Consider the following 26,704-nt stretch of genomic DNA (forward strand, 5'->3'; position numbering starts at 1 on the left):
TAAAATGAGTTCCTCTGTCCGATTCCAAAGAGGATGGCACCCCAAACCTCGGTATTAACTCTCTAAGTAACAATTTTGCTACTGTAAGTGTATCGCACCTACGTGTAGGGTAAGCTTCAACCCATCTAGAAAATATGCAAACAATCACTAAAACGTATCTGAGTCTATTGCATTTAGGCATTTCTATGAAGTCAAGCTGCATTCTATTGAAAGGCCCCCCAGACCTCCCAATGTGACTCAATGTGACCGGTGTTCTCTTTCCTACGTTTAGCTGCTGACAGATCGCACATCGCTGACACACTGCTTCTGCCGCTACTCTAAACTTCGGGTTAAACCACGTTTGTCTGAATACTCTCACCATAGCATCTCTACCTATGTGTGCTGATCCATGCAATTTCCTTGCCATTGGACTAACAAGTTCATTTGGTAAAACTGCTCTCCCATCTGCAGATATCCAGAAATTCATCTCACTTCTAATACAACCAGCTGTTTCCCAACTCTTTTTCTCATCTTCTGGTGCATTTTCCTGAACACTCCTTAGCTCATCCCACGTATCTACAGTATCTAACAACATTGTCAATTCAGTTATTTCTTGGATTCCCCCCACTTTTACATCAGTGTGAGAATATCCCTGTTCTGCGCAGTAACGCGCTACCTCATCCGCATAGCGGTTACCTTGTGACACAAAATCTACGTTTTTTGTATGCGCAGCACATTTGACAACTGCAATGGCTGTCGGGCCTTGCAATGCCTCTAACAAGAGTCTCACGAATTCTCCATTCCTAATGGGAGAACCCGAGGAGGTCATGTAACCTCTTTGAGACCATAACTGCCCGTAATCATGAACTACCCCGAAACCATACTGGCTATCGGTGTATATGGTGACTCGAAGTTTGTCGCCTGCTAAACAAGCACGCGTCAAAGCAACAATTTCAGCTACCTGAGCGGAGTGTACTCCTTCCAGGCAAGCGGCTTCTATTACTCTCGTAATTGTGCAAACTGCATAAGCTGCTCTCAGCTGACCGATATCGTCTCTTACACATGAACCATCAACAAAGAATATTTCATCGGGGTCAGTCAGTGGCTCATCTACGATATCGGGTCTCGGTTTGGTGCATAGTTCAGTCACATCAAGGCAATCATGATCTGTACAAATTTCATCATCTATCTCATTTGGAGTGGCATCAAGGTTGCAGGATTCAATACGGAGCATCTCTTTAGGGTCACATTCTCGGCAGCCAGTATGACTTGCTCGTAGCGTGTGAGCCTGCTATTTGTCAGATGCTGAGTCTTAGTCCTGGTCATTAACAATTCTACAGAATGCGGTACGTACACCACTAACTGATGTCCCATTACCACGCTTTCAGAACGTTCAATGCTGACACCCGTTGCAGCTACGGATTTGAGACATCCGGGCAACGCTGCGGCTACTGGATCTAATGTAGCCGAAAAATACGCAACTGGCCTACGCGCATCTCCATGTATCTGGGCCAAAACTGCTAACGCGCATCCCTCTCTTTCGCAGCAGTAAAGCAAAAATGGTTTAGTGTAATCAGGCATCCCTAAAGCCGGGGCGCGACATAAGTCCTCCCTCAGCTGCAAAAACGCCATCAAACAATCTTTGTCCCATGGTACCGGATCACTTACTCCTTTGTGCGTCAGTTGTAATAACGGTTTTGCCTTCAGTGAGAAGTTGGCTATCCACTGCCGACAATAACCGACCATGCCTAGAAACATCCTGACTTCTCTTTGTGTCGTAGGCGCGTTCATTTTCATGATCGCCTCTATTCTGTCTGGAGACACCTTCCGCTTTCCCTTTTCAATCCTATGGCCCAAGTATTGCACTTCAGTCTTACAATACTGCAATTTACTTGGAGACACCTTGTGTCCGTTCTCGGCCAAGTGATTCAGTAAGGTTATGGTGTCTACTCTGCAAGCTTCCTCAGTTTCTGACGCAACTAGGAGGTCGTCTATGTACTGGACTAGAACCGAATTCTTGGGCAGTACTAGACTTTCAAGATTTCTTTTTAATAGCTGGTTAAAGATCGATGGGCTTTCTGTATACCCCTGAGGGATACGACACCATGTTAAAACGCGATCTTCCAGCTTAAAAGCGAAAAGATACTGACTCTCTTCATCTAAAGGGATCGAAAAGAAAGCCTGGCACAAATCTATCACGGTAAACCATTCAGCTTGGAACGGTATCTGAAATAATATCACTGATGGATTCGGTACCACTGGACAACATGAGACAACAATATTATTAATCTTTCGAAGATCCTGCACTATTCTGTATTTTCCACTAGGCTTCTGCAAACCCATAATCGGGGAGTTACATGGACTACCCACGATCTCTTTCAGTATTCCCTGTTTAATCATGGATTCGATCACAGGCTTTATTCCTGCAATCGTCTCTGGTGTCAACTTGTATTGTGGTGTTCTTGGATATTCGGCATTGAGTCTTACCAAAATCTTTACTGGTTCTACTCCTTTAATCAATCCTATTTCTTCTCCAGTAAAATCCCACACCTCAGCTGACACTTTCTCCCTCAAGTCCTGTGGAAGCTCCTCCACTGTCAAGGTAGGATATAGTTCCACGCACTCCTGCGAGTCTACAACCTTAAAATCGACATCCTCATCATTGGTCTGCACTTCTACTCCTTCAGGTGTGCAATGTATTGTGCAATTCAGTTTACACAACAGATCTCTTCCTAGCAAACACACAGGGCTTGAATCACAGATCACAAACTGATGTTCGTCACTGTAATTCCCTATCTTTACTGACACTGGTTCGGTCAGAGGATTCGTCATCCTCTTGTTCGCGACTCCTACCACCTGAATCGTCTCTCCCGATATTGGCAAACCTGGGACTACCGCCGATCTCAACGTGGATCGAGTGGCCCCCGTATCCACCAAAAAGGTTGTAGGACATCCAGCTACTTCAGCCTCTACGTATGGTCCTCTCTGATCTACTTCCAGGGCTGCACCTAGAGTACAGTCTTCCTCCCTATTCACTCGTTGCCCTGTAAGAGGATCAACGTAGTAGCATTCTTCTCCTCCGACAAACAATGGCATTTGCCTATATGTTTTCCCTCCGTTTGTAATGCGAGGTGGTTGAGGAAACGGGGCTCGAGGAGTCTGAGTCCCCCCTTTGATAAACTTTCCCTTCGGGACTGTTGCTCCCTTAACCACGTTGTTCTGGACCTCTTCCTCCTCTTGTTCTAATTCCCCTGTTTCAACATTGTAAGGACACTCGCGTCGCCAATGTCCCACCTCATTACACTGATGGCACCTCGTTGTCTTTTTCAGTGTCGCAATATCCATTCTCGGTCTCGGTCTTTCCTCCTCATCTCTGCTCTGATTATTCTGTTTCTTTGCTTGCGTTCCTGTTCCCTGTTGCCGCTGTCCACCCTTTCCAGCTGCTTGCATTTGTACCAGCATTAGCTTTTCCTTGAGTTTCTTTGCCTTTGAATCTATTTCATCGCTACAGTACCTTGCATACCTCAGAATCTCATCTAAAGGTTTGTTCTGCCAACAGATCAAATGCTGTTGTATCATCAGGCTTATGTCTGGTCTTAATCCTAGAACAAACTTCGACACAAACTGTCCTATGTCCTTAGGATCCATTACGTCTAACCCACTGTCCCAGCTCATTACACTGATGGCACCTCGTTGTCTTTTTCAGTGTCGCAATATCCATTCTCGGTCTCGGTCTTTCCTCCTCATCTCTGCTCTGATTAACTGTTTAAATGCTTTCAGTAATCTCTCGTAGAACTCGTGAACTGTCTCTTTAGGCTCCTGAGTTGTTCGATCTATCTTAACCCAGTCTATGTCTTGCACTGGCACTTTCTCTTTTAGCCATGTTATTACTCTTTCGTATTTTTCCATGACTCTAACTGATGGACCATTTGTCTGGGTATCTCTCGGAGGCTCACAAGTGGGCCATTCAACATTAAGTTTGCATGCCGTCCACAAATCTCCGGGTACTACGATATCGAACAAGGTGTTCAAATCGATCCACAGCACCTTAGAGATCTTCACGAACCTCTCTACCTGCTTGTACCACTCTACAGGGTTTTCTCTTAACTTGGGGAAAGAGTTAGTGAATGCCGCTAAATCCCCCCTACTCCAAGGTACATGAACGTAGTTTCCGTTCGCGATTTCTCGCAAAGGGAAAGCTTCCATTCGCATTAGGTCTGTATCCTGGGACTTCACAATTGTACTTCTTCTGACAGATCCCCTCTTAGACCACTTTTCCTCCCATCTATCCAGATCTCTCCATATTCTAATACACATGACTAGTTCCCTTATGTGTACTCTTAGTCCAATCGTTCTACGTTCATCTAGATCTTGATCTGTGCAATTTAACCTATGATTGGGCTGTAAAGCTTTAGTTCGTGACATGTCTATCATATACTTTTCTGCTAGTTCGGATAGTTTTTCATGAGCTGCCCTTGCTTTCCGAGTAACATCCTTGGATAAGAACAATATTTCATCTGGTGCGTACAGTTCCAACCTCTCTATTGCCACTGTGCCGTCTATTATTTCGTCCAAGTCTGATTTTAAACTCATTACATCAATCCGTCTTGCTTTTATTTCAGCTCTCAGTATATCAGTCCTAGGTGGTTCGCTCATACCCCTCTCACCTCCACTATGCGCCCTACGCCTAAACACAGGTGAGTTATGAGGAGTTTTCCTTCCATCTCTTTGTTCCCACCTCTCTAGATCCCAAGCCTTTCCATCTTCCCGTGGGGTGTGGTGGAACATTACTCCCTCCCCCATCCCTACATTGCGCCTTTTCGGCTCGGTTTCTCCAGATACGAGATAGGATCCACCGTTCTGTTCAAAACCACTGTAACTCGCTTGCTGTCTGGTGTCGCTCAATAAACGATAAGGTCCTTCATGGCCCTCCATGCTCCCGCGATCTCGATCCTGATCACCAGAAGTATGGGGAGACGTTTCGCGACTCCCTATATTCTCATGACTTCGCTCGCGGTCACCGGATGCATGGCGAGACCCTTCACGACTCTCCATGTTCCCGTGATTCCAATGCTGCACTGTTTCACCCGGGGTATGGTGAGTGCATCTGAAAGTATTTCGGTACTCCTGCGTCCTTCGTTCCCCCTCACTAAAGGTGACGCGAGGCACTTCGCCACACCCTGCACTCCTGTCGTCACACATTTGCCTATTGCCGCTGATAGTAGGACAATTATTTCATCTGCTTTCCTGACTCCCTCTCTCCCACTCGGGGCTGCTCTCGCCAGCTCCACAATGAGAGAGGATCCTGTTATCCTGGTCTCTCCACTCTGCTCCTGTTTCTAAACTTTTATTCCGGATCTCTTCGGCAGTATCCCATTCTTTCAGGTATTCCCTTAATTCCTTATGGGATTTCGGTTTTGGTCCCCTTAAGTCCATTGGCCCTCTTTGACCCCCCTGTTCTACCCAGGGACCTGTTGCGGCATCTAATGGGGTACTCCGACTCATCGGTGCTAGTATCTGCCTCTGAGGATTCATCGTGCTGTTCCTATTTTCCATCTCTGCCCTTTCCCTGTCCCATCGTGCCTGTTCCTCCTGCTGGACCCCTTCTGGGTTGTAGATTGATACTATAGGGCCTATGGTAACAGGTACTTGTAGAGCATCTGGCATTTGGTAGGACCTGGCATGTTGCGTTTCTGGCACCTTCTGGACCACTAGTCTTCCCACTACTCTCTGTTCGGAACTAGATTGAGGTACTTTCTCATCTTTCTTGGTATCCCACTCTGTTACTGGGATCGATTTATATTCCCCCCATCTAGCTCCGTCTTCCTGTTGTAATATGGGACTTGCGGCCCCTCCGCTGTACGGAGGTGGTCTATCTGTTAATAGCCTCTCTATCAGATCCTCCTCCGTCTCGCTTTCCTCATCTTCCTCTAGAGGTTTCTTTTCTCCCGTAACTTCTAGCATCGGGTACAGTTTGTCTGCTTCTATCTTTTGTACTCTCCACTTCTTCGCTTCCTCATCCCATTTAGCATCCTGCACTGCCTTTACTGATCGTCTCACTCTTTCTTGGCGCCTCTTTATGCTCTTTTCGTGTGCTGCTCTAAACCATGCACTAAGGGCTTCAAACTGTGTTGGCCTCGGTAGAGGTCTCGTTGCAAGCATTACCGCTTTCAGTTCGTTCAACACGTCTAGCTTAAACGTTCCGAATCTCGGAAACGTCAGTTCCTTATTCCCTTCAGTTAACCTATTCCACTCGGAGATCCATAGTATCGAGTGTAAGCCTACATTTACTGCCATATGATAAGCTGGTGTGCCTTCTGGTGGAGCTTCTTCTCCGGCATATAAGTTTCTTCTATTCCTCCTAAAGATTGCTCTTAAACTCTTAAAACACTTCATTTTCGCTACTCTACTGTTTTCCTCTTTCTCTTCCTTGTTTACGTCCCGATGACAAACCAACCAATCCCTACGCGGCTCTCGCTAAATCGGTCTATCCCAGCGCGACTGTACGCTGACCGACCAATCTCAGCGCGGCTCTACGCTGACGTCTGACAAACTAACCAATCTCAGCGCGGTTCTATGCTGACGTCACTCGTTCCCTCTGCAGCAGTTCCCCTTCTTTCTCAACTCGTCTCGCGGTCTTGCATGCGTTTCATTCATACGCTGAAAAATGACTACTTCCGTCCAAGCGATCACTTTTCTCTGACTGTACGGCCACAGTCTAACTGTAATTGCTACCTCAACTGGCGAAACGTCTTCCCTCTTACGGTCAGACGATCGCCTCAACTGATAGGTTACTTACACACAGTAAACGTACGACCAGCGTCCGTTACTCATACACTCACTCTTACGCTCCCCCTATCATCGGTCTGTCGGGCGATCAATGGTACCTCATGACCCCCTTTCAATGGTAGACAAATTACTCTGGGTGTTCGATACACCCGAACCACTTAAGTCCTTCCCTGGAGCTTAAGATTTCATCCGGTTGCGCGCGCTCACAACCTTCCCTCAATCACACTACAGGCATTCAACTCCGCTTGACATTACAACACAGGAACAACATAAAACACCGCAATCTTACAACGCATGACCCTTATATTCACTCTCGACCGACTCTGCTGCTTTTCTCTCAACACGCCGTCAGCACCGTCTTCGGCAGGGATTCTTCTTCTGGTCGTCGATGACTAGGGACCTTGGGGTAAACTAAACCTGACCTAGGTTGTCTTCCTCAAGAAGAAAACCATCCTCTGCTACCAACTGCGGGGAATGAGATTTTAATATCAATTTATGATCAATTTAATAACTTATCTCATTCGACAATTTTGGACCGGTTTTTATCTGTCATTGAGTAAAAGACAAATCCCGCATAGGTTAGATAAACCCCATAAACTGACGCCACTCTGAAGAACCACTTACAACTGATGAAGTTTTGAAAGTTTTATATAAAAGTCAAGATTAAATGCGTATACAATCCTCTCAGGATAAATCTTAAAAAGTATACAAAAGAATACAAAATCAATTCCAGAATCAGCAAAAAGCTTCGATATGAAGTGGTTCCTTCGCGTCATCTACAGAAAGAGAAAAGTATCAAGTTAAATCTGTCCCTACTCTATACTAAGTGACATCCCTACTTCGCAAGTTCCTAACCTAAAAAGGTGTCAGCAGTTTGACTCCCAAAGAAGTTCAAACTCTCTTAGCCTCTAAAGGTAACTTAAGTTTAAGAAGCAGTACCCTCTCTGCCTACCCATCCGCTCACTAAGGGTCCTCGGCCTACTGCTCTCTTGCGCTCTGATCTCTCTCAGCGCATCTGCTCAAGTCATCTACTCTGAGCTCTCTATGATGGCCTCTGCTCGGAGCTGTTCGCTATCTTATCCCCGGGGTGCTGTCCCTAAAATACACAATCACAGTGTGGGTGGAACGCCCCTTCGACGCCCACCACGGACTTTCCCCGTGAGGTCATCTTCTAGCTTTTTCCTTGCTTCGTCTCTTTGCGTCGTCCGTTAAGTTGACCTTTCTTCTTTAGACGCCATCTTCGTCTTCTCGTTGATGACTTCACTTGACATTTCAGATCAAAAGTTTATAACCTTAGTAGAACTTAAATCTTTATGGCTATGTATATAACCTTTCTTGATCCTGTGAATGGTCATTTCAAAACAAGACTCAAATTCCAAGCGTCTCCTCTCACGTTTAGGCCATAAACTCCGTCCGGCATTGTCACCTTAAATCTAACAAGAACTAGACTCCTTGGCTCTCACGTTCACAGCAAGGCTATTCACGACTCCTGTGAGCCCACTAAATCATATACAGCGGACTACCCTCCTGCGAACCCTTGGTCAGTCAGGTTAAAATCACAAATGACCTAAACCCTTCTAACATTCTTACAAGAAGCCTTCTACACAATATAACCTTTAACACACATTTATATACAATCGCATTTAGCAAATCCTTTAAGTATAAGTGAATATATTGTACATAGAATATAAACTACGTAGAGTATAACTTTTATATTCTCATTGGTTACATCGCCGTGTATGCTCTCTGCACATTTCTCCACGTTACATTTCACGCCGTTTCTCCATTTAAAGTTACACACGTACATGAATTCTACTTTGCACGTTCTACATTTCGTAAGCATTTTTACACATTTCTACATTAGCCCACTACGTATACGGACCTTCTAAATCTAGTACATGTTCTAAAGTAAATACAGTTACATTTCCTATATTACTTTTGATTATATCGGTTAGCTTTATGCTATAAGTGTCAACTTCACGTTACGATATACATTTCATTCCTACATTATACAATGTGCTTCTAAATATGGCTCGGGTATACGTTTTATTCAAATTGCGCTCTCTCACCTTCATTTGGTTTTCTGAAGCTGACACCTCACTCTACTTATCCAAACGCCGTTTATCTGCCCATACCAACTTAATTTAGATCGGGGGTTTCCTTAATGGAACACGTGTTGCATATTTTGTATTCTTTGGATAATTCTAATTAATGCTCTTTTTTTACTTATCTTGAAATATCAGCTCCTGGACAATTTAAACCTGAAACAACAATGCTTGAATTGAATACTTAATCAATTAATTACTTTGATGTAACAAAATGTGTTAATAAATCCTCCAAAACTCACTACAATTCTCTATATTCTTTCTTCTGGAGTCCAAAAGGTATCCACTGTTTATGAAAATTTATATACATGATTGCTCCGAGGACTCTCTCCACGTCGATGAAAAAGGTCCACACGAACAGTGGCAAGGTTTGTATGATGATTACACCCGATGTTTGAGATTTAATAACACCCGGTCCATCACACTCATATGCAACATCATACTCCAGTACCATGACAACTGCATGCACATGTGTGATGACACAAGCACAAATATACATCATTACCTTGTTTTCGTTTTTTTGGCAGTGTCTTTCAGCTAGGTAATTTTTCTTTTTGTCAATGCAGAAAAACATCGCCAAAATGCATTTGCAACGACAATTGATCTGCATTAGCAAAGTCAAAAGGCAAGACCTAGTGACATTGCCAATGCGTGTTGTTCTTGCTCTAACCAACTTTGCTAGCAGTAATGCAAAAACCGCCTGTAGAGCCAGCATTAATTCTACCTCCAACAGTAACGAGAGAGGACCTGTGTGGTGCAATGGGTGGTATTTGACAGTTTGTGGTAATGTACACATATGACTAGTGATATTCATATCTCAAGTTTGTTAGCCACTCCTGAACAGACATCATGTGTATGTGAGCATGTGGAATTAGGTGTAAGCATAATGCTATCAACACTAAGAGGTTTATCACCCATGCCAGTGTGTTATCCCTCGATGCCTACTCGGTTGGTATTACACAGTCTGAGGGAAGACACTTTTTAGCAGAGGCAGAGTTTCCAGGACTGTTAAGATACAAATGTGGCCGGAGACAGAAATGTAATTTCACATTACTGGTTGATGAGTCTCTCCGGTAGAATTACATGCAAGCATGATGCCAGCATCCTCAAGAGCTTCATCTTCTTTGTCACTGTCTAAGACTAATATGGAAGTTGAATGTAGTCCTGATTGTCATTATTCTCTATGGCGAATGGATGGCAATTGCTCTCCTGGCATCCATCTATGCTCCCAGTAACGTTTTTATGTTGGGTAAGATTTGAAGATAACTTATTTAGCTTGACCTTGAAGCCTTGTTGGTAAAGTAATGTAATCACTTTGTTTATACTATTTTGCATAAATTACACATTGCATAAATTAATTACCATTGACCAGCTCATCATGCCAATGTGCAAACACACGTATGCCTATTTGTTGTAGATGTGCTGCCAACAGAGCTACACATTTAGTAAACACCCTTGATGCATACTGTATGAATGGCAGTACTTCAGATTTAGGGTTGCCAAATATGCTCCGTGCTCCAGCATTGAGATTAAGTTCTGTAATGTTGTCATCTTGAATCTTAGTTTCTTTACATAGCTACATAATTGCCTTAAGTCTAGCATTTGTTTCAATATCATATCCATCTTTAGAATAAGGAAGTGCACCAAGTAAATGTCATGATCCCTCTCCTCTCCTGAGACTCTTTAATTCTGCTTTATTAATTAAATATCATCATACATTTTTTTTTGTCAGGCTATTTGTTCGTTTCTGAATTATTTCAGTCACCTTTGACTATTCCTTACACCCACTTGCAGGAGGACATTGCCTCAGTTACCTGTGAATTATCCCTCAGGTGTCCCTGCCTGGAGTGGAATAGTCTTGAGGGGGTGGGGCATCAGTCTAGAAGTGACAAAGTATGTTGGGCTCTGGCTACTTACCCTAGCTCTGCCATGAAAGAGCTGTCTCTTGCCTCACCACTTTTCTCCCCACTCTGCCTTTGTGTGCATCCTTGTCTCCTCCACAGTTTCTTCTTCTGAGAAGAAGCTCCTGTCCTAAAGGATTCCCTATTCTGTAACACACTGATATTCCTTAAAGCTACATTGTTTTCTTCATTTGTTCCAAAGGATCTACATAGTGAAAACACGTTCTGACATAATGAATTATATTCCCAAGTCGGTGTCATTGTCATTCTCCTCATGTTTTTTAATTTCAATTAAGATTGCATTGTCAGCAAATGTGCGCTCGTTGTGTCACCCGTTAATAACGTGATAGCTTTGTTTTATATATGATGGGGGGCCCCAAGTTTCATTGTGTCCTTTGTTGTTCACCTTCGTTCTTCCCACTGACTCTCTATTAGCCCATTCTGAAACCTTGCCTCCTCCACCATTTATGTCATTAGCAGAAAAAAAGAATCGGAAGTTGGTGGTCATGTACTGGTGCATTGTGGGCATACAGTTGACATCACCAGCCACAATTAAAGCTGTAGGGACTTCACCTGTGACCAAGATGCACTTTCCAGATCCAGCTAATATCTTGTAGCATGATGCCAGCATATGAATCTAGAATTCCTTTACCCCACAATGATTGATATTTGCAGCACCTGAAAACTCCTTTGATGTGCCCTTTCTCAGGTAGGTAGCTTTACATTGGGCAGGTGGTTCGCTGGCACAGGAACCCAAGTATGTCAAGAGCCCTCTGGACTCCAGTTTTGGCCGAGTTTTACAAACAAAATGGGTGTAAGGAGGCCAATGTCCTTGCATGCATTAGAGTCATGCCACGCTTTCCCATTATTTTCCATATTTCTATTTTTTTAGGCTATTTATTTTCTACAGCGCACGTTCACCATAAAGTCCCTTGGTGCTGAGGTAACAAAAGGTAACAGACGACAGCAACTGGGCATGTAAAAAAGATCACAGGCACAAATATGGTGACAATCACATAGAGATGCTGCAACATGCACCTCCAACAACGGTTAATGGTTTGTAAAAAAGAAAGCTGAGGACTTGAAACTTGATGTTACAGTGACTAACAGACATATGGTTATTCAAGTTGTGCCTACGCAAGATACATTTTAGCCTTCGTTATTCGGCAGATCGGATGTCCACTATGTTTGTGCCCGAGTATCCTGTCTGACAAACCCTATGTAAGGTCCTGAGTCATTTCAGATAAAGAACAGACCTAGACAAACTAGGGTTCTCATTGTGAAAAGATCGTTTGAAGCCTTCATCGAGCAACAGTATTTAACCTAACCTGGAAATTTCAGACTTATTGCTAAGTGCTTTACGCAAAGGGAGAAGTGCAATCAATAAACCACTATAAATGCATCTTTTTTATAATCTCCTAAATGTAAATCAAGATTCATTAACTGACCTGACTTCGGCAGTGGATACGGGAGTTGGTAGTATTTTTCATAAAAGCTGAGAATTGGTCCTGTAACATTTAAGGCATAATCTCCTTGACCTTCCTCAATGGCTTTCTTGCGAGCCCATATCCGGATCTGAAATCAAACACAAGAAACATTTACTAGATGATTGGAAAAGACTCCATTATTTGGGGAGACTGCACTCAGAAATACATTTGTACCTGTACTTTGTTCTCGGTTCGCTCAATCTTGTCGAAGTCGCATACTATGAAAGCCAGGAGGTAGGTGGACATTTTTGGGGTTTTTTCAAATCTAGTGACATGCCACGTGACAGAATCAATGGTCTTCGGGGTTGTGCCTAAAGAAAAGATAATTTGAACAACCATTTACAAATGTAATACGTTTTAACCTGACCCAACACTAGAAATCCGGGACATGGGCTAAGACTTATTCTTTTGGGTTTTGGCGATATGGTCGGCAAAGCACAAATTACACAAAATATGTATGTTCACTTGCACCGTCACTTCTTTACTCTGGGTCTTTGTGGCTTCCTCTCGGATGGACGTTGCTCAACATGAAGCATGATTGCAATAGTGAGCATCATCTCCCCGAAAGTGCAAAGGATGGTTTTGTAAAACGGACTCTGTAAACATGCACAGTATCCTACATAAGCACAATGACATATTTACACCTGACATGTAGCAAGGTGTTATATCTCTACCTTACCCGTGCTGCAGGTACCTGGTGGGCTAGTTTTCCCCCAGGGACCTTCAGGATTCAAGGGGATTTAGCCTCCCAACTTAGAACGCACCAGGATGAAGAAAAAATGTAAATTGCAAGGTACTTCTTCTCTAGCCGTATTCTTTTGGTCCATTTGACCTAGAAACTGCATTTTTTGTGAAATGTTCAAATTACGTGGTAAATTCATGACAATCTAGTATAGTCTGCCAGCAGAGGATGCCATAAATGCAATGGACCTCACCCTGTCCATTGTTTTTATCAACAATGTATTCATGAAAGGTAAACAAAAGCAAAATATGTAAATTGTTACTTGTGAGCTGCACTGTATTTTTTTAAACAGCATATTCAAGTGAATTACTTCCCAAGAAAATATGTAAAGTAAAAAAAACATGAGAGGTAACATATGTAATATACACCCACATGCATCAAGGTATTTAGGAGTCGCAAACGGTGCGAATCGGTAAATTCAGCCGTTTGCAATTCCTAAATATCTTTTTTGGATGCATCAAACATTTTTTGGAGAATCGCTATTTTTCGCGAATTCTAAAAATGCGATTGCTTTTAAGGAATCACAAATTTGCGATTCCTTAAAAGCAATGCATGATTGCATTTTAAATTGCGAATTCGCAATTAGGGGGTGCAAATTACCACGAGGTTGAACCTCGTGGTCATTTGCGAAAAAGTTTAAAAATGCTCAAAATTGCATTTTAAACACTAATGTTACAGACACACATGTCCTTAGGACATGTGTGTGTGAAACATGCACTTAAAAATGCATTTCAGGGGTGCACGGGGGAGTCATTTGGACCCCCCTTGCACCCATGTAATGCATTAACATTTTGCGAATCGCAAATAGAAATTCGCAAAATGTCAATGCCTTCCCATTAATTCCTATGGGCCTTTTGGCCCATAGGAATCAATGGGAATTGCGAAATCGCAATTTAGAATTCGCATAATCCTTGCGATTCGGTAAAAATTGCGATTTTCACCGAATCGCAAAAATTATGCAAATAGATTAATGCATCCCATTTTGCGAATCCTTATTTGCGATTCCCTATTTTTCGCAAATAAGGAATCGCAAAATGTCCCGATGATGCATGTGGCCGATAGTCCTATTTTGCCATCTGGAAGTTCTGGTCCCATTTACAATCCACTAGCCTTTATTAGACCATATTACTTGCTATATACGCTGCACACAAACATTTAAAAATAAAATATATATATGTATTTATATACATATTTCCTACTGGCGGTCGCCAGTAGGTAGTTATAGTTAGGACCGTGTTTCTATTAAAAAAGCGTGTTTTTCTTTGCCAATATCTTTGCCACTGTTTGATAAATCTTCGAGAAATTTTAAAAACGAATATTTTCGGGGTTATTCATCAAGCGGGGGCTGAGAAAATTAAGGGTTCACAAATGGATTTTCCCCATGTTCATTTCCATAGGAAACTTAAGGCACGGCTACAGCCCGAACTGCTGAACAGAATTACACCAAATTTGGCAAAAAACTAGCTTTTGGTTCAGAAAGCACATGTTTTGTTAATTGGTGTGAATCCATCCAGTAGTTTCTGAGAAATGTAAACATTTCACAAATATGCATATGTCTGGAACCTGCGATCTGACTCGGTTGAATAGAGTCACAAGAAAAAAAGGTTAAAAAGAACTGTAAAAATACAAGAAAAGGGTTCAGGGTATGAACACTCTTTCACCTTAGGCTTGTTCAAAAAAGGTTTTTTTTTTTTAGCGGAGCCTACAGAAACTTTTGTTTAAAAACAAAGTGCGGTCTCCTGCACTTTGTTTTCTTTAATCCCCCGGGTGGGCCAGGTCCCAGGGGAAATGAGAAATAATGATTCGGGGGCCCACGCAGGCCCCAGCTGCCTCCAGAGGCTATGTTCATTAAATGTGGGAGAGCCACGTGGGCCCCCTGCAGCCCCAGAGATCACTACCTACCAGGGACACAAATTAAGTAAATGTGGGGTCTTTTGTGGTTCCCGGCCCTAGGGACCACCACCTCCCCAGGACTAAAGAGAAGATGAATAGGGTGCACCAGGCGTCCCTCCAGAAGCCCTCCAAGGACCTGGGGACCGATACCTCCAGGGCCGGCTCCAGCATTGTCTTGGGGTTCCCACCCCCAGGATTATTGCAGTTTGTTGTGGCATGGCAGGAGTGCTCCAGTCATGCAATAGCAAACTCTGCTTCGCTTCACGGAAGTGAGAGAACAGAAAATGCTCTCGCTTCCATAAAGCGAAGCAGAATTGCTTTTGGGCAAGGGGCTGCATGTTAGCAGTCTCCTCTGCCCAAAAGCAATGCCGGCTCCCGCATTAGGCAGGGAACAGACAGGGACAGCGGTGGCCTAGAGGCTACCCGGCAGTCCCGACAAGAGGGGCCTTGAGGCTACCCCGCAGTCCCGACCGAGAGGCTAAGCCCGAGGGTTGGGGTCCATGGGACAAAAATGGCCCAACAGGGGGCCACTCAGCCCGCTCCCTTTTTCTATATATGGCCAGGCCCCCTTTATAATAAATATTTTTTTAAACAAGAAATTGCCAAGAGCTGGAGGATGGGGTCCCCTGGGCCGAAAGGGCCTTGAGGAGGGCCTTAAACGAGAGGAGGGCCTTGAGGAGGGCCTTCAGGAGGAGGACCACGAGGAGGGCCTTAAATTGAGGAGGGCCTTACATCGGCCTCAGGAGGGGGGTCCCTTTCTTTTTAATGAAATAAAAATATAAAAATGGTCAAGGCCCCAAGGGATGGGGTCCCTGGGGCCCACAATTTCCAAGGGAAGGGGGGACACACACCCCCGTTCTTTTCCTAAATTAAAAAAATAGATACATACCGGCAACTCGCAGGAGGCCCTGCCCCCTTTCTCCACTACTCTGCAAATGCTCTTCCTAGTGCGCTCTTGGTTGGGGATGAAGTCCCCATCACCCCTCTTTACAACACTCTGCAATGCACTGCTGGTGAGGGATGAGGTCCCATTGTTTCCTGAGGGCCTCAGGACTAAAGTGGACTTCATCCCCTAAGCAGCAGTGCACCAGGAGGTGCGTTTGCGAGGGCTGGAGAAAGGAGGAGTGGTCTCGGACCACCTCTCAGCAATCAGCTGTGTGGGATTGACTGGAAGTAACAGGAGGGCTAGTTTGCTCCCAGGGACCCTCAAGAGGCAAGGGGACTTCATCCCTAACCAAGAGCTCACAAGGAGGTGTTTTTGCAGAGTGGTGGAGAAAGGGGGTGTGGCTGAAAAGTACCTCTCAGCAATCAAACTGTGTGGGACTTACTAGAAGTAACAGGTAGGCTAATTGGCTCCCAAGGACCCCTAGCAGTGAAGGAGACATCATCCCCAACCAAGAGTGCACCAGGAAGCACGTTTGCAGAGTGGTCGACAAAGGGGGCATGGCCTGCTCATCAAAACTCAGCAATTGTGCTGTGTGGGACTTACTGGAGGTAATGGGAGGGGTAGTTGATTCGGAAGGATGTCCTTGGAGGTCAATACCACTACTATTACCTCCAGTAAGTCCCACACAGTGGGATTGCTAAGAGCTCTTCGGAGGCCATGCCCCATTTGTCCACCATCTGCAAACGCGTCTCCTGGTGCACTACTGGTTGGGGGATGAAGTCCACTTTACTCCTGAGAGCTGGCCGGATGCCCAGAACCCTTTCTCGACCACTCTGAAAATGTGACTGCTAGTTAAAAAACCTTAGAAATTAACTGAAAAAACACAGGTTTCAGGGACGTTATAGTTAGAAATTAGCATTTAAAAATCCTTAGATATTCACAGAAAAAACAAAGGTTTGAGGGACGTTATAGTTAGTCTGACATTTCACTCGTACAAAACCAGAGAAATTCAGCTGTTATAGTTAGCTGAGGTAAATATAACTTGCGCCCTATCAATGCACTGCTTGTGACCTCATATTTTACATCACTTATGACGATGTCAGTGACACCACTCATGACATCTCAAATGACATCAATGATGACATCTTACATCATCCACAACATCTCCGACGCACCCACTCACACCACTGTCGAATCTTTTACGCACTGCCTCTCCCACACAACCATTCACAAACCTGTTCACAGAGCCATACCAGTACTTACAAACCGACTCAATGATTCATTGATCTATACACACATCCACTTGCTCACCCATACTGCCACTCATGAACCCACTCACTCACTAATATAGCCATTGACATATCCCCTCATACAGGCATTGACACACAGAGTGAGTCACCCAAAGAACTACTCACACACCGATACAGTCAATCATACAGCCAATTACTCACCCAAATAGTTACACACCCACTGACTTACTTACTCATACAAATAGGAACACATACTCACTCATCTATAGAGTCACTGAGAGAAGCATGCACTCATCTAAATAGCCATTCTCACATTCACTCACTCACACATACAGTCACTCATATACCCAGTCACTCACGTATACTGCCTTTCACATAGTCAGTTACAAACACATACTGACACATGCCCTCAATCGCCGATACAGCCATACAAACACTCACTCACTCATTGGACTTTTCACGCATGCAACAGTACCCATCCAGCCACTGACTCACCCACTCACTGATCTATACAGGCAGTCACACACTCCTTCACCGACAAATACACACACCCAGACAACCAGTTAGACTACCAATCAATCACCTATATAGCCATTCAGGTACCCACTAACACACTTGTACACCCACTTAGACATTAACTGATAGACCGATACACACATGCACACAACCAGTCACTCACCCATACTTTAACTGAGCCACCTAACCACTCACTTATACTGTCAGTCACACACCCACTGAGTCATCCATACAGCCACTCATAAACCCACTGATTCACCAATACACCTTGGTATATATGTTTAACACTCATAAACTTTTAAAAATCACTCACAGTCACTGGATGATGGCATTACTGATGTCATGAGTGATGGCATTTGAGATGTCATTAGTGATGTCATGAGTGATGTTACTGACCATGTCATGAGTGATGTAATATGCGAGATCATAATCAGTGCATTGCGGGGACGCGCATGTGTGTGTGCTTATATATATTTAGATACACACACAAATAATTATAGTTCCCTTTGCTTCGAAAGGCCTTCCTGCCATGCAATGTCACTACTCCTTTAACAGGGGGGAAACATTCTTTTAAAATATGAAGTGATACTTCAAAGGAGAAGAAAAGGGCCCTGAAAGAATGCATTCACATGATTTTTTAGTGTGGGATCACAATATGTTTAATCTTCACTGCTGTTTAATCTTCACTGCCTTTCTCGTGTGTGACACTTATGGAGTAACAGCAGTTACCGCACATACGGCAATTAACTGGACCACTTGTTGTAAATGTAAATGTAAATGTAGGTATACTTATATAGCGCAACCTGTCACCACAAGGGTATCCTGGCGCTTGCCTAGGGAACCCGTCCTGATATTCCCCTGTGAGAAGCCCCGACAGGGTGTCCACAGGGTGAAAGTCAGGCATCCCGCCGCGAGGGGCTGTTGTGGAGATTAAGCAAGCTATTGCCCAGAGTCGCAGAGTGTGAACCCGAGAGTTGAGGAGGCACCGGGACGAGAATTATCGAGTCCGTGGAATTTTAGCCCAAGACCCGCCGGGGCGGGGGAATTGAACCCTGGTCCAGGACCGATCTCAGATTCCGGGTCTGCCGCCTCTAACCCCTGAGCCACACTTCTCCACTGTAAGGACCTGCGTCACACAGCAAGCAGTAGAACAACGGGAACATTTTGATAATGAGGTCACGCAAACCGTGCCTTCAGGAGGAATAAAAACAGACTCTTGGCTGTCTACTTAATTGCATTCCCCTCTTATGCAATCCGATACTATATCTATGAAATGCAAACACTTGTTTAGGAGTAGTAGAGTGGAGAGAGAAAAAAAAGAGTTTGAAAACATTCCATTGTAGTCAAGTGTGTACTTTCGCCAAAGGTAGTTGCACTTACTGATATTCGGCATATTTGACAGCGCCACGAATTGCGGCATGTGGATCAGAGTGATATTGAATGTGGCCTTCATGGCTGGTTCATCGAAACAGGGGAAGGACTTCCTGGCATCAGGGGCCTGCATTTGTGTCGTGGCAATGATCCTGAAATGAAATGGACATGCTTGGTAATGGGGCTACAGTCTGGGTTTTTCTCAGTAATGTGGATTTGAGATACACAATCACAGCTTCTGTCCTGGAACAGCAAGAATGGAAGGAGATAGGAAAGTTTAACGCATGGAAAAATTCTGAAAGCTTTCAGGAAAGCAAATGTAAAGGGCGCCAGCCATACCATTTTTGGTTTTTTTTAGATATTTCCTCGATGGAACACAATGCAAGCTTGCAGCATTGCATCACTGTAAATAGTGTGAGGTACATTTAACGTTCCTAAGGGGGTTACCATATTGTCAACCTATGATTAAAGAGAGGATGGCAGCTTCCACCAGACGAGATTAATCTGCGAAATGATCTCAGCATCAAACTAATCCACTGAAGTGCAAAAAAAAAGCAATTTTACCGTTCAGTGACTTACGTCTATGATTTCCATAAGATTTCTTTTTTGGAGGGGAATACCTAATTCTTCAAATCATACATGAATACCGAATCCTAAACTAGTGGATTGTGCAGCTGAGGACGATCCACAACTTAGTTTAAAACTAATCTTATGATGCAACGGCACATTACATTTTGTCTCCATAAAACAAATATTTCCCCATGTCAAGACAACTCTTCCCCTTTGATCCCTGATAACAAAGGGGTGCTGTGGTTTCTTGACAATCACATACTTCATCCAACATTTTCAGAGTTGAAATCCCATATTAATCCATTTATAAATCATCAAGGTGGATCGAGAGTACAGGGTGACACGACAAATCACCGAATATACACGTGTAGTTGAATTAATGCTCAGTTAGATATAGTAGAAAAAATATAAATAATTTGTAACCTTAGAAATCATTGTACAGTAACAGATAATATTGTGTGCAAAGATATTCTCTCTCATCTCTCACCATTCACCCAAAATTACTCTCTCCTCATAAAATTCTCTTTCATACCACACCTGTATGCATTCACCTTGCATACAAAAAATATAGTAAACAGAAACCTATGGGGGCATAACCAAGAATAAAGGCAAGCTGTCCAAAACTTTAGACCCTTAACGGTGTCTATTGGTCGTGGAATAATCTTGGGTCTTTGGAAGACTATGGAGAAGTCTCTATGCTCAAGCAGGCAGGTAAATTGTCGGATTCTCTTCAGGGAGGACACAAGGCAGCCAGGAGACACCAGGCCATGACCAGAGAGTCTGGGGTTGGTTAGAACTGGTGTCCAGGGATCCATCCTACGGTAGCACTTCAAAATGGACAAGGTTCACCCTTTCCATACTTGGTTATCACGGTCAGGGAGGTAGTGTCAGATGAAAGTACTCAGAACGCAACATTCAACATAAAGAAACGATAAGATGCTGTCCATCCCATTGTTTTTCTTGTAAAAAGCTCTGTTCAGTATTGTAGCCCTTGTCCCGGGCTTTTTTCAGTAACACATGAGAGTTCTGCAGCAGTGAGAAAAGGGTGTTAGAGGTGGTCTCACCCCATGAGCCATGTCAGAGTTGTGGAATGCAAGGCTGGGATCAGTGGTTGTTCTTCCCAGTCACACGGCAGCAGAACCAGGTTTGCAGAGAAAGTCTTGCCTCTCAGTTAACAATAAAGTCGTAGCATGGCATGCCAGGGTATAGCTGCAGTGCAGACACAGACTCAGTCAAAGGTGATGACTCTCACAGCAGCTGTTGAGGATGCTGGCTCCAAGCACGTGTATTCAAAACTACAATGAAGTGAGAGAGAGCAACAGTCAAAACACAAGGTTCTAAGGGTAGCCCTTCAATCAGAGTACTTGTAGAGCACCCGTGAGGGTCCCAAGGCGCTGAGAGGAGGGAGGGGGGGGGGGTTGATGGCTGCTACTGCTCTAAGAGCCAGGTCTTGAGGAGTCTTCTGAAGGCGAGTAGGTCTTGGGTCTGTAGTATGTGGGTAAGGAGGGTGCTCCAGGTCTTGGCAACGAGGTAGGAGAAGGATCTGCCACCGGAGGTCGTTCGTTGGATGCAGGGGACAGCGCCGAGTGCGAGGCTGGCGGAGCGGAGCTGGCGGGTGACGGTGTAGAAGCTGAGTCTGCAGTTCAGGTAGGCTGGTCCGGCGTTGTGGAGTGCTTTGTGTGCGTGGGTGAGGAGCTTGAAGGTGATCCTCTTGTCGGCGGGGAGCCAGTGTAGGTCTCCCAGGTGGGGGGTGATGTGGCTGCGGCCGGGGACGTTGAGGATCAGTTAGGCGGAGGCGTTTTGGATACGTTGTAGTCATCATAGGTGTTTGGCTGGGATTCCTGTGTAGAGTGCGTTGCCATAGTCCAGTCTGCTGCTGACGAGGGACTGTGTAACCGTTTTTCTTGTTTCGGTCGGGATCCACTTGTCGATCCTGCGAAGCATGCGGAGGGTGTTGTTGCAAGACGAGGAGATGGGGTTGACCTGCTTAGACATGGAGAGGGAGGAGTTGAGGATGACTCCTAGGTTGTGTGTATGGTCGGTGGGTGTTGGTGCTGTTCCCAGTGTGGTTGGCCACCAGGAGTTGTCCCAGGCTGAGGGGGTGGGTCCGAGGATGAGGACCTCTGTCTTGTCCGAGTTCAGCTTCAAACGGCTGCTCCTCATCCAGTCGGCGACGGCCTTCATTCCCTCGTGAAGGTTGGTTTTGGCAGTGTGTGGGTCCTTGGTGAGGGAGAGGATGAGCTGGGTGTCGTCGACGTAGTAGATGATGTTGAGGTCGTGATGGCGGGCCACTTGTGTGAGGTGGGCCATGTAGTTGTTGACCAGAGTCGGGCTGAGGGATGAGCCCTGGGGGACGCCGCAGATGATGTTGGTTGCTACAGATTGGAAGGGTGGGAGGCGGAAGCTCTGGGTTCTGCCGGAGAGGAAAGACGTGGTCCAGTCAAGGGGGATTCCGGCTTCTAGGAGGAGTGTCTTTAGAGTGCGATGGCAGACCATGTGGAAGGCGGCCGACAGGTCCAGGAGGATGAGGGCTGATGTTTCGCCATTGTCTAGTTGGTGCCTGATGTCGTCTATGGCGGCTATGAGGGCTGTCTCAGTGTTGTGGTTTCATCTGACTCCGGATTGGGATGGGTCCAGGATGTTGTTGTCTTCCAGGTGGCAGGCCAGTTGCTTGTTGACGATTTTTTCGATGACCTTTGCCGGGAACGGGAATGGGAGCAGGGAGATGGACCGGAAGTTCTTGAGGTTCTTGGGGTCCGCCTTGGGCTTCTTCAGGAGGGCATTGATTTTGGCGTGCTTCCAGCTTTCCGGGAATGTCGCTCTTTTGAAGGAGATGTTGATGACCTTCCGTAGTTGGGGTGCGATGGCTGCATCTGCTTTGTTGAATACGTGGTGTGGGCACGGGTCTGACGGAGACCCTGAGTGGATGGAGTTCATGACCTTGAGTGTCTCGTCGTCGTTGACGTTGGACCAGGAGGTCAAGCGGATGGCGCTGGTGGTGTTCACAGGGGAGGTGGAGTCTGGCGTAGTCGGGCGGTTGTGGTGTTGAAGCTGCCGTGGATGTCAGCGATCTTGCAATGGAAGAAGATGGCTAGTGAGTCGCACAGTTCTTGAGAGGTCAGGATGTCGTTGGTGTTGGCACTGGGGTTGGAGAGTTCCTTTACCATGCTGAAGAGATCTTTGCTGTTGTGTGCGTTGTTATCCAGGCGGTCTTTGAAGGAGGATCTCTTGGCTAGTCTGATGAGGTGGTGATGTCAGCGGGTGGCGTACTTGTGGGCTGCATGGTTGTCCGGTGTGCATTCGTGGAGCCATATTTTCTCCAGTTTCCGGCATGCGCGTTTGTAGGTCTGGAGTTCGTCGGGTGGCTCTCTTGCTAGCGTGGCTGTTGGAGGGTTTCTTGAGCGGGGCAAGGGTGTTGGCGCTGTTGTCGATCCACTGTCTGAGGTTGCGGGCTGCGGTGTCTGGGCTGGTGGGGTCGGTGGGTGGGTTCTGGGCGAGGGTGGTGTATGTATGTATGTATGTAAAGGCATTTATATAGCGCACTACTTACCCGGAGGGTCCCAAGGCGCTTCGACCGCTGCGAAACCCTTCCTGGCTTCCCTGAGAGATGGTCCCTTAATGGGTATCTCCAGGGTGAGATCAGGCATCCCCGGCGGTCTGGTGGGGCCGTTAGTGAAGATGAGGCAAGCTAATGCCCAGAGTTGCCGAGTGTGATCTCTGATCAGAGTGGGCACCGAGGCGAGAGAATTATCGAGTCCGCTGACCCTGGTCCAGAAACCTGCCGTGCCGGGAATCGAACCCTGGTCCCGGGCCGTCCTCTGCTCTCGGGTCTGCCGCCTCTAACAAGTGAGCCACACTGCTTCACTGGTGATCAGCTGGTCTTCGGTTACTTTGCCCCAGCAGCGGCGAGGCAGCTTTTGGGTGCGGTGGTGTGAGGTTGGTTTCTTGAAGGTGAAATGGATGAAGTGGTGGTCAGTCCAGTGGAGTTCGGTGGTGTGGTCGAAGGCGACGTGGGTGCTTGTGGAGAAGATGAGGTCCAGCGTGTGGCCGGCGGCGTAGGTGGGTGCGGTGACGAGTTGTCTGAGGCCGAGGTTGGCTAGGTTGTCGATCAGGGTGGCGGAGTTAGCGTTGTTGTTGTTCTCGAGGTGGAAGATCAGGTCCCTGAGGAGGATGTAGTCCATGGAGGTGAGTGCATGGGTGCTGGCGAGGTCGGGGATGGAGTCGCTGAACTGAGCCCGGGGCCCAGGTGGTCTGTAGATGAGTGTTCCTCTGAGGGTGGTGTTCGGGTCGGTGTGGATGCGGAAGTGTAGGTGTTCGGCAGTGTTGAGGGTGTGGTCTGCGTGGGTGGCGGCCTTGAGGGTGGACTTGTGGACGGTGGCTATTCTTCCTCCGGTTCCGTTGGCGCGATCCCTGCAGGTGATCTTGTAGCCGTCCGGGATGGCTATAGCTATGTTGGGCACCGAGGAGTCGTTCCACCAGGTCTCGGCCAGAAAGGCAACGTCTGGGGCGGAGGTGTCGAGCAGATCCCAGAACCCGACGGCGTGTTTGTGTGCGGAGCAGGTGTTGAGGAGTCTGCAGTGGAGGTGGTTGGGTCCAGTCATTGGAGATTTGGTGGTTCTGTCGCAGGTGAAGCTGCAGGTGCGGCAGGAGAAGGGTCCGTGGGTCCATTTTGGGGTGGCCTGGAAGCAGGTGTGGTTTAGGCCGGTGTTGAGTACGTGGAGGCTGCTGGCGTCGCAGTGGAGTCTTGTGTAGTGGCTTTCACTGGGTCCAGGGGTTCTGGTGCTGGGCGTGGTCCAGGTGCAGACGGGCACAGACGGGCTTGCCTTAGGCGCACATTCGGTGCGCCAGCTGCCATCATTTTAAGGGGAGGTGGGAAGGAGGTGCAGCTGGGAGGCGGGAGGCAGGAGGCAAGGTTTAACGAATGGGCGCGGGGGCGATCTTCATGGGCAGTAGCGGCGGGAGTGGCGATCAGGGGCACGGGGCGAGGAAAGACAGCGCCCAGGAATGGGCAGCAGAGACCGACGGTGCAAGGATCTAATGGAGCTGAGCTGTAGCTGGGGGGAGAAGCCTGGGGTCGGGTACAATCAGGGGAGCAGAAGGCAAGAAAAACGAGTGCAATCAGAGGAGCAGAAGGCAAGAGAACGGGCGCAATCAGGGGAGCAGAAGGCAAGAAGAACGAGTACAATCAGGGAAAAGAAGGCAAGAGAACGGGCACAGAGAAGAATGTAGGCACAGGGGGTAGACTGGCAACAGCGGTCACAGACACCAGAAGACAGTATGGGCAGTACAGGGAAGACAGACAGACAGACAGCAACGGTGATACAAACCTAAGGCCTACCACTGGCCACCAGGGATGAGGCGCAGGTAGTAGCCTGCGGGTGGAGGAGGGCCTCAACTTCTACAGCAGCAGCAGCTGGGGCAGGGTCAGGACACACAGGCAGGCCTGTGTGATGGGGGAGCGACCCACCAGCAAGGTCTATGGTCACTCCCCCACCTTTCTCCATCCTTACTTTAGTGTCGAAGTCTCCACCATCTAGTCATCGGAATACAAGCAATATATTTCCAACTGCTTCCATCCTCCATCTTGTGATACATTAAACCAGATGACATCCTAAATAGATCCCAATTGTCAAGGTAACTATACTCAAACTACACACAGAGTCTCACTACAACACATGTAATATACTTCCGCTATGCACACACATTCTCGACAAGCAAATGAGATATCAGCAGAGGCGTGTAGTAGACCCAAGGGTTAGATATTTGGTGGAGTCTCACCGATTGCCTCAGTCACTATCAGCACTCCCCTTCATTGCTTGTGCCCAGCATGTTGACTTTCCTCTAGCACTTGACACCATGACTTCCTAAATTCCTCTAACATTGGAGGTAGAGTATATGCCTAAAGGATGAATATTGATGAGTTTCTCTAGACTGTTCATCAGTTTTTCAATGGCTAGCCATATTGATATCACCAGCTTTTACCTTCACTGGATTTCTCATAAAGTATTCAATGGCCCTAAAATCTAGAGTTCAAGGTTGACGTGGCTGATGTATTAGAAATACAATACCCTAGTAAAACAGCTAGGCAGTTTGTGTATGCAAGTGTTTTCTAGTTCATTAAAACCACAGTGACTCTGATAAGCCAATCCCCTGTACACCTTCAACCCCTTCCCATTAGCACCTCTATAAACCATTTGTACTCCAACCTTGTTCTTTGATTGGAACTAAGCACCCATATTTTGGGAAGTACCCGGCATTATACCAGAAGGAATTTACTACTCAGGCACCCAGAATTAGTAACTTGGTAAGCCGGCTCGATTTTTTGTCTCTTGGCCCAACGGTCCCCCTGCTTTTTTTACCATACTGAAAATTGTCCTTTCTTTAGTTCCCAGAATCCTTGTCCTGAAGAGACCCCATACCATGAGAGGCTCGAAACGTCATCGGCTATTATAAAGAGAGAACCCTCACTGATTCATATAGTTGTCTCCAAAGAATAGATTGCATTACATCTTAATTGGCTCCTCTTTTAATTACCAATAACCACCACTGCAGTTTTTCAATTGCAACCTTCTATACTTCACAGGTTTGGTTATGGTTATTTTACTGGGATTCACAATTCACTTCCGATATGCAAATGTATGTATTGTACATTATGCCTTTTTTTGTATGAAAAAACTGTTATGCAAAAATAAATACTCTCACTTCGCTGAAGTGAGTTACAAAAAATATCTGTTGTCCAGTGGGCTAAAATGCTTCAACCTGTATAAATATGTGTATGCTTTATTAAGCTAAGGCTTTATTCTATATCTATTTTGTTTTGCTTCAGTCAAGCAGGAAACATTAATTGCTGCTATAACTAATTAATTTATTTAAAAATGAGTTACTTACTTGTGAACATTGTCGCTGCTTAATTATATTTATTTGCAAGCATTTATATATATATATTTGGTAGTTAATATCCCCAGCACCAAGACCCGAAGACATCTAGGCCCCTTTCACACATTGGGTGAATGTAATACAGTTACACCTAACACCACTGAGGGTACATTCAGCCAAGAGTTATCCCCGTACCAGGCAACTGAACCTACCTAGAGAGATCGGCAACTACCCCAGCTCTGCCGACATGGATTGGAAGCTGATTAGAAATCAGAAATCCCCAATCATTTTATATTGATGCAAGGCAGTCAAGTTGTGCCTACTTGCTTAATACTGTGT

General features: G+C 45.8%; 1 protein-coding gene across 1 annotated transcript in view; it reads right to left on the reverse strand.

Annotated features, from left to right (window-relative positions):
- The window catches only part of LOC147733567 (aminopeptidase Ey-like), a 538,593-nt gene that overhangs the window by 421,838 nt on the left and 90,051 nt on the right, over positions 1 to 26,704 (reverse strand). Inside the window, exons 2-4 of the mRNA XM_086958155.1 lie at positions 18,929 to 19,071; positions 12,436 to 12,572; positions 12,223 to 12,349 (exon numbers count right to left, since the gene is read on the reverse strand). Coding sequence (XP_086814281.1) covers positions 12,223 to 12,349; positions 12,436 to 12,572; positions 18,929 to 19,071 — 407 coding nt within the window. The remainder of the gene's footprint in view (positions 1 to 12,222; positions 12,350 to 12,435; positions 12,573 to 18,928; positions 19,072 to 26,704) is intronic.

This window comes from Lissotriton vulgaris, chromosome 2_1, assembly GCF_964263255.1.
Source record: "Lissotriton vulgaris chromosome 2_1, aLisVul1.2, whole genome shotgun sequence".
Taxonomy (NCBI): domain Eukaryota; kingdom Metazoa; phylum Chordata; class Amphibia; order Caudata; family Salamandridae; genus Lissotriton; species Lissotriton vulgaris.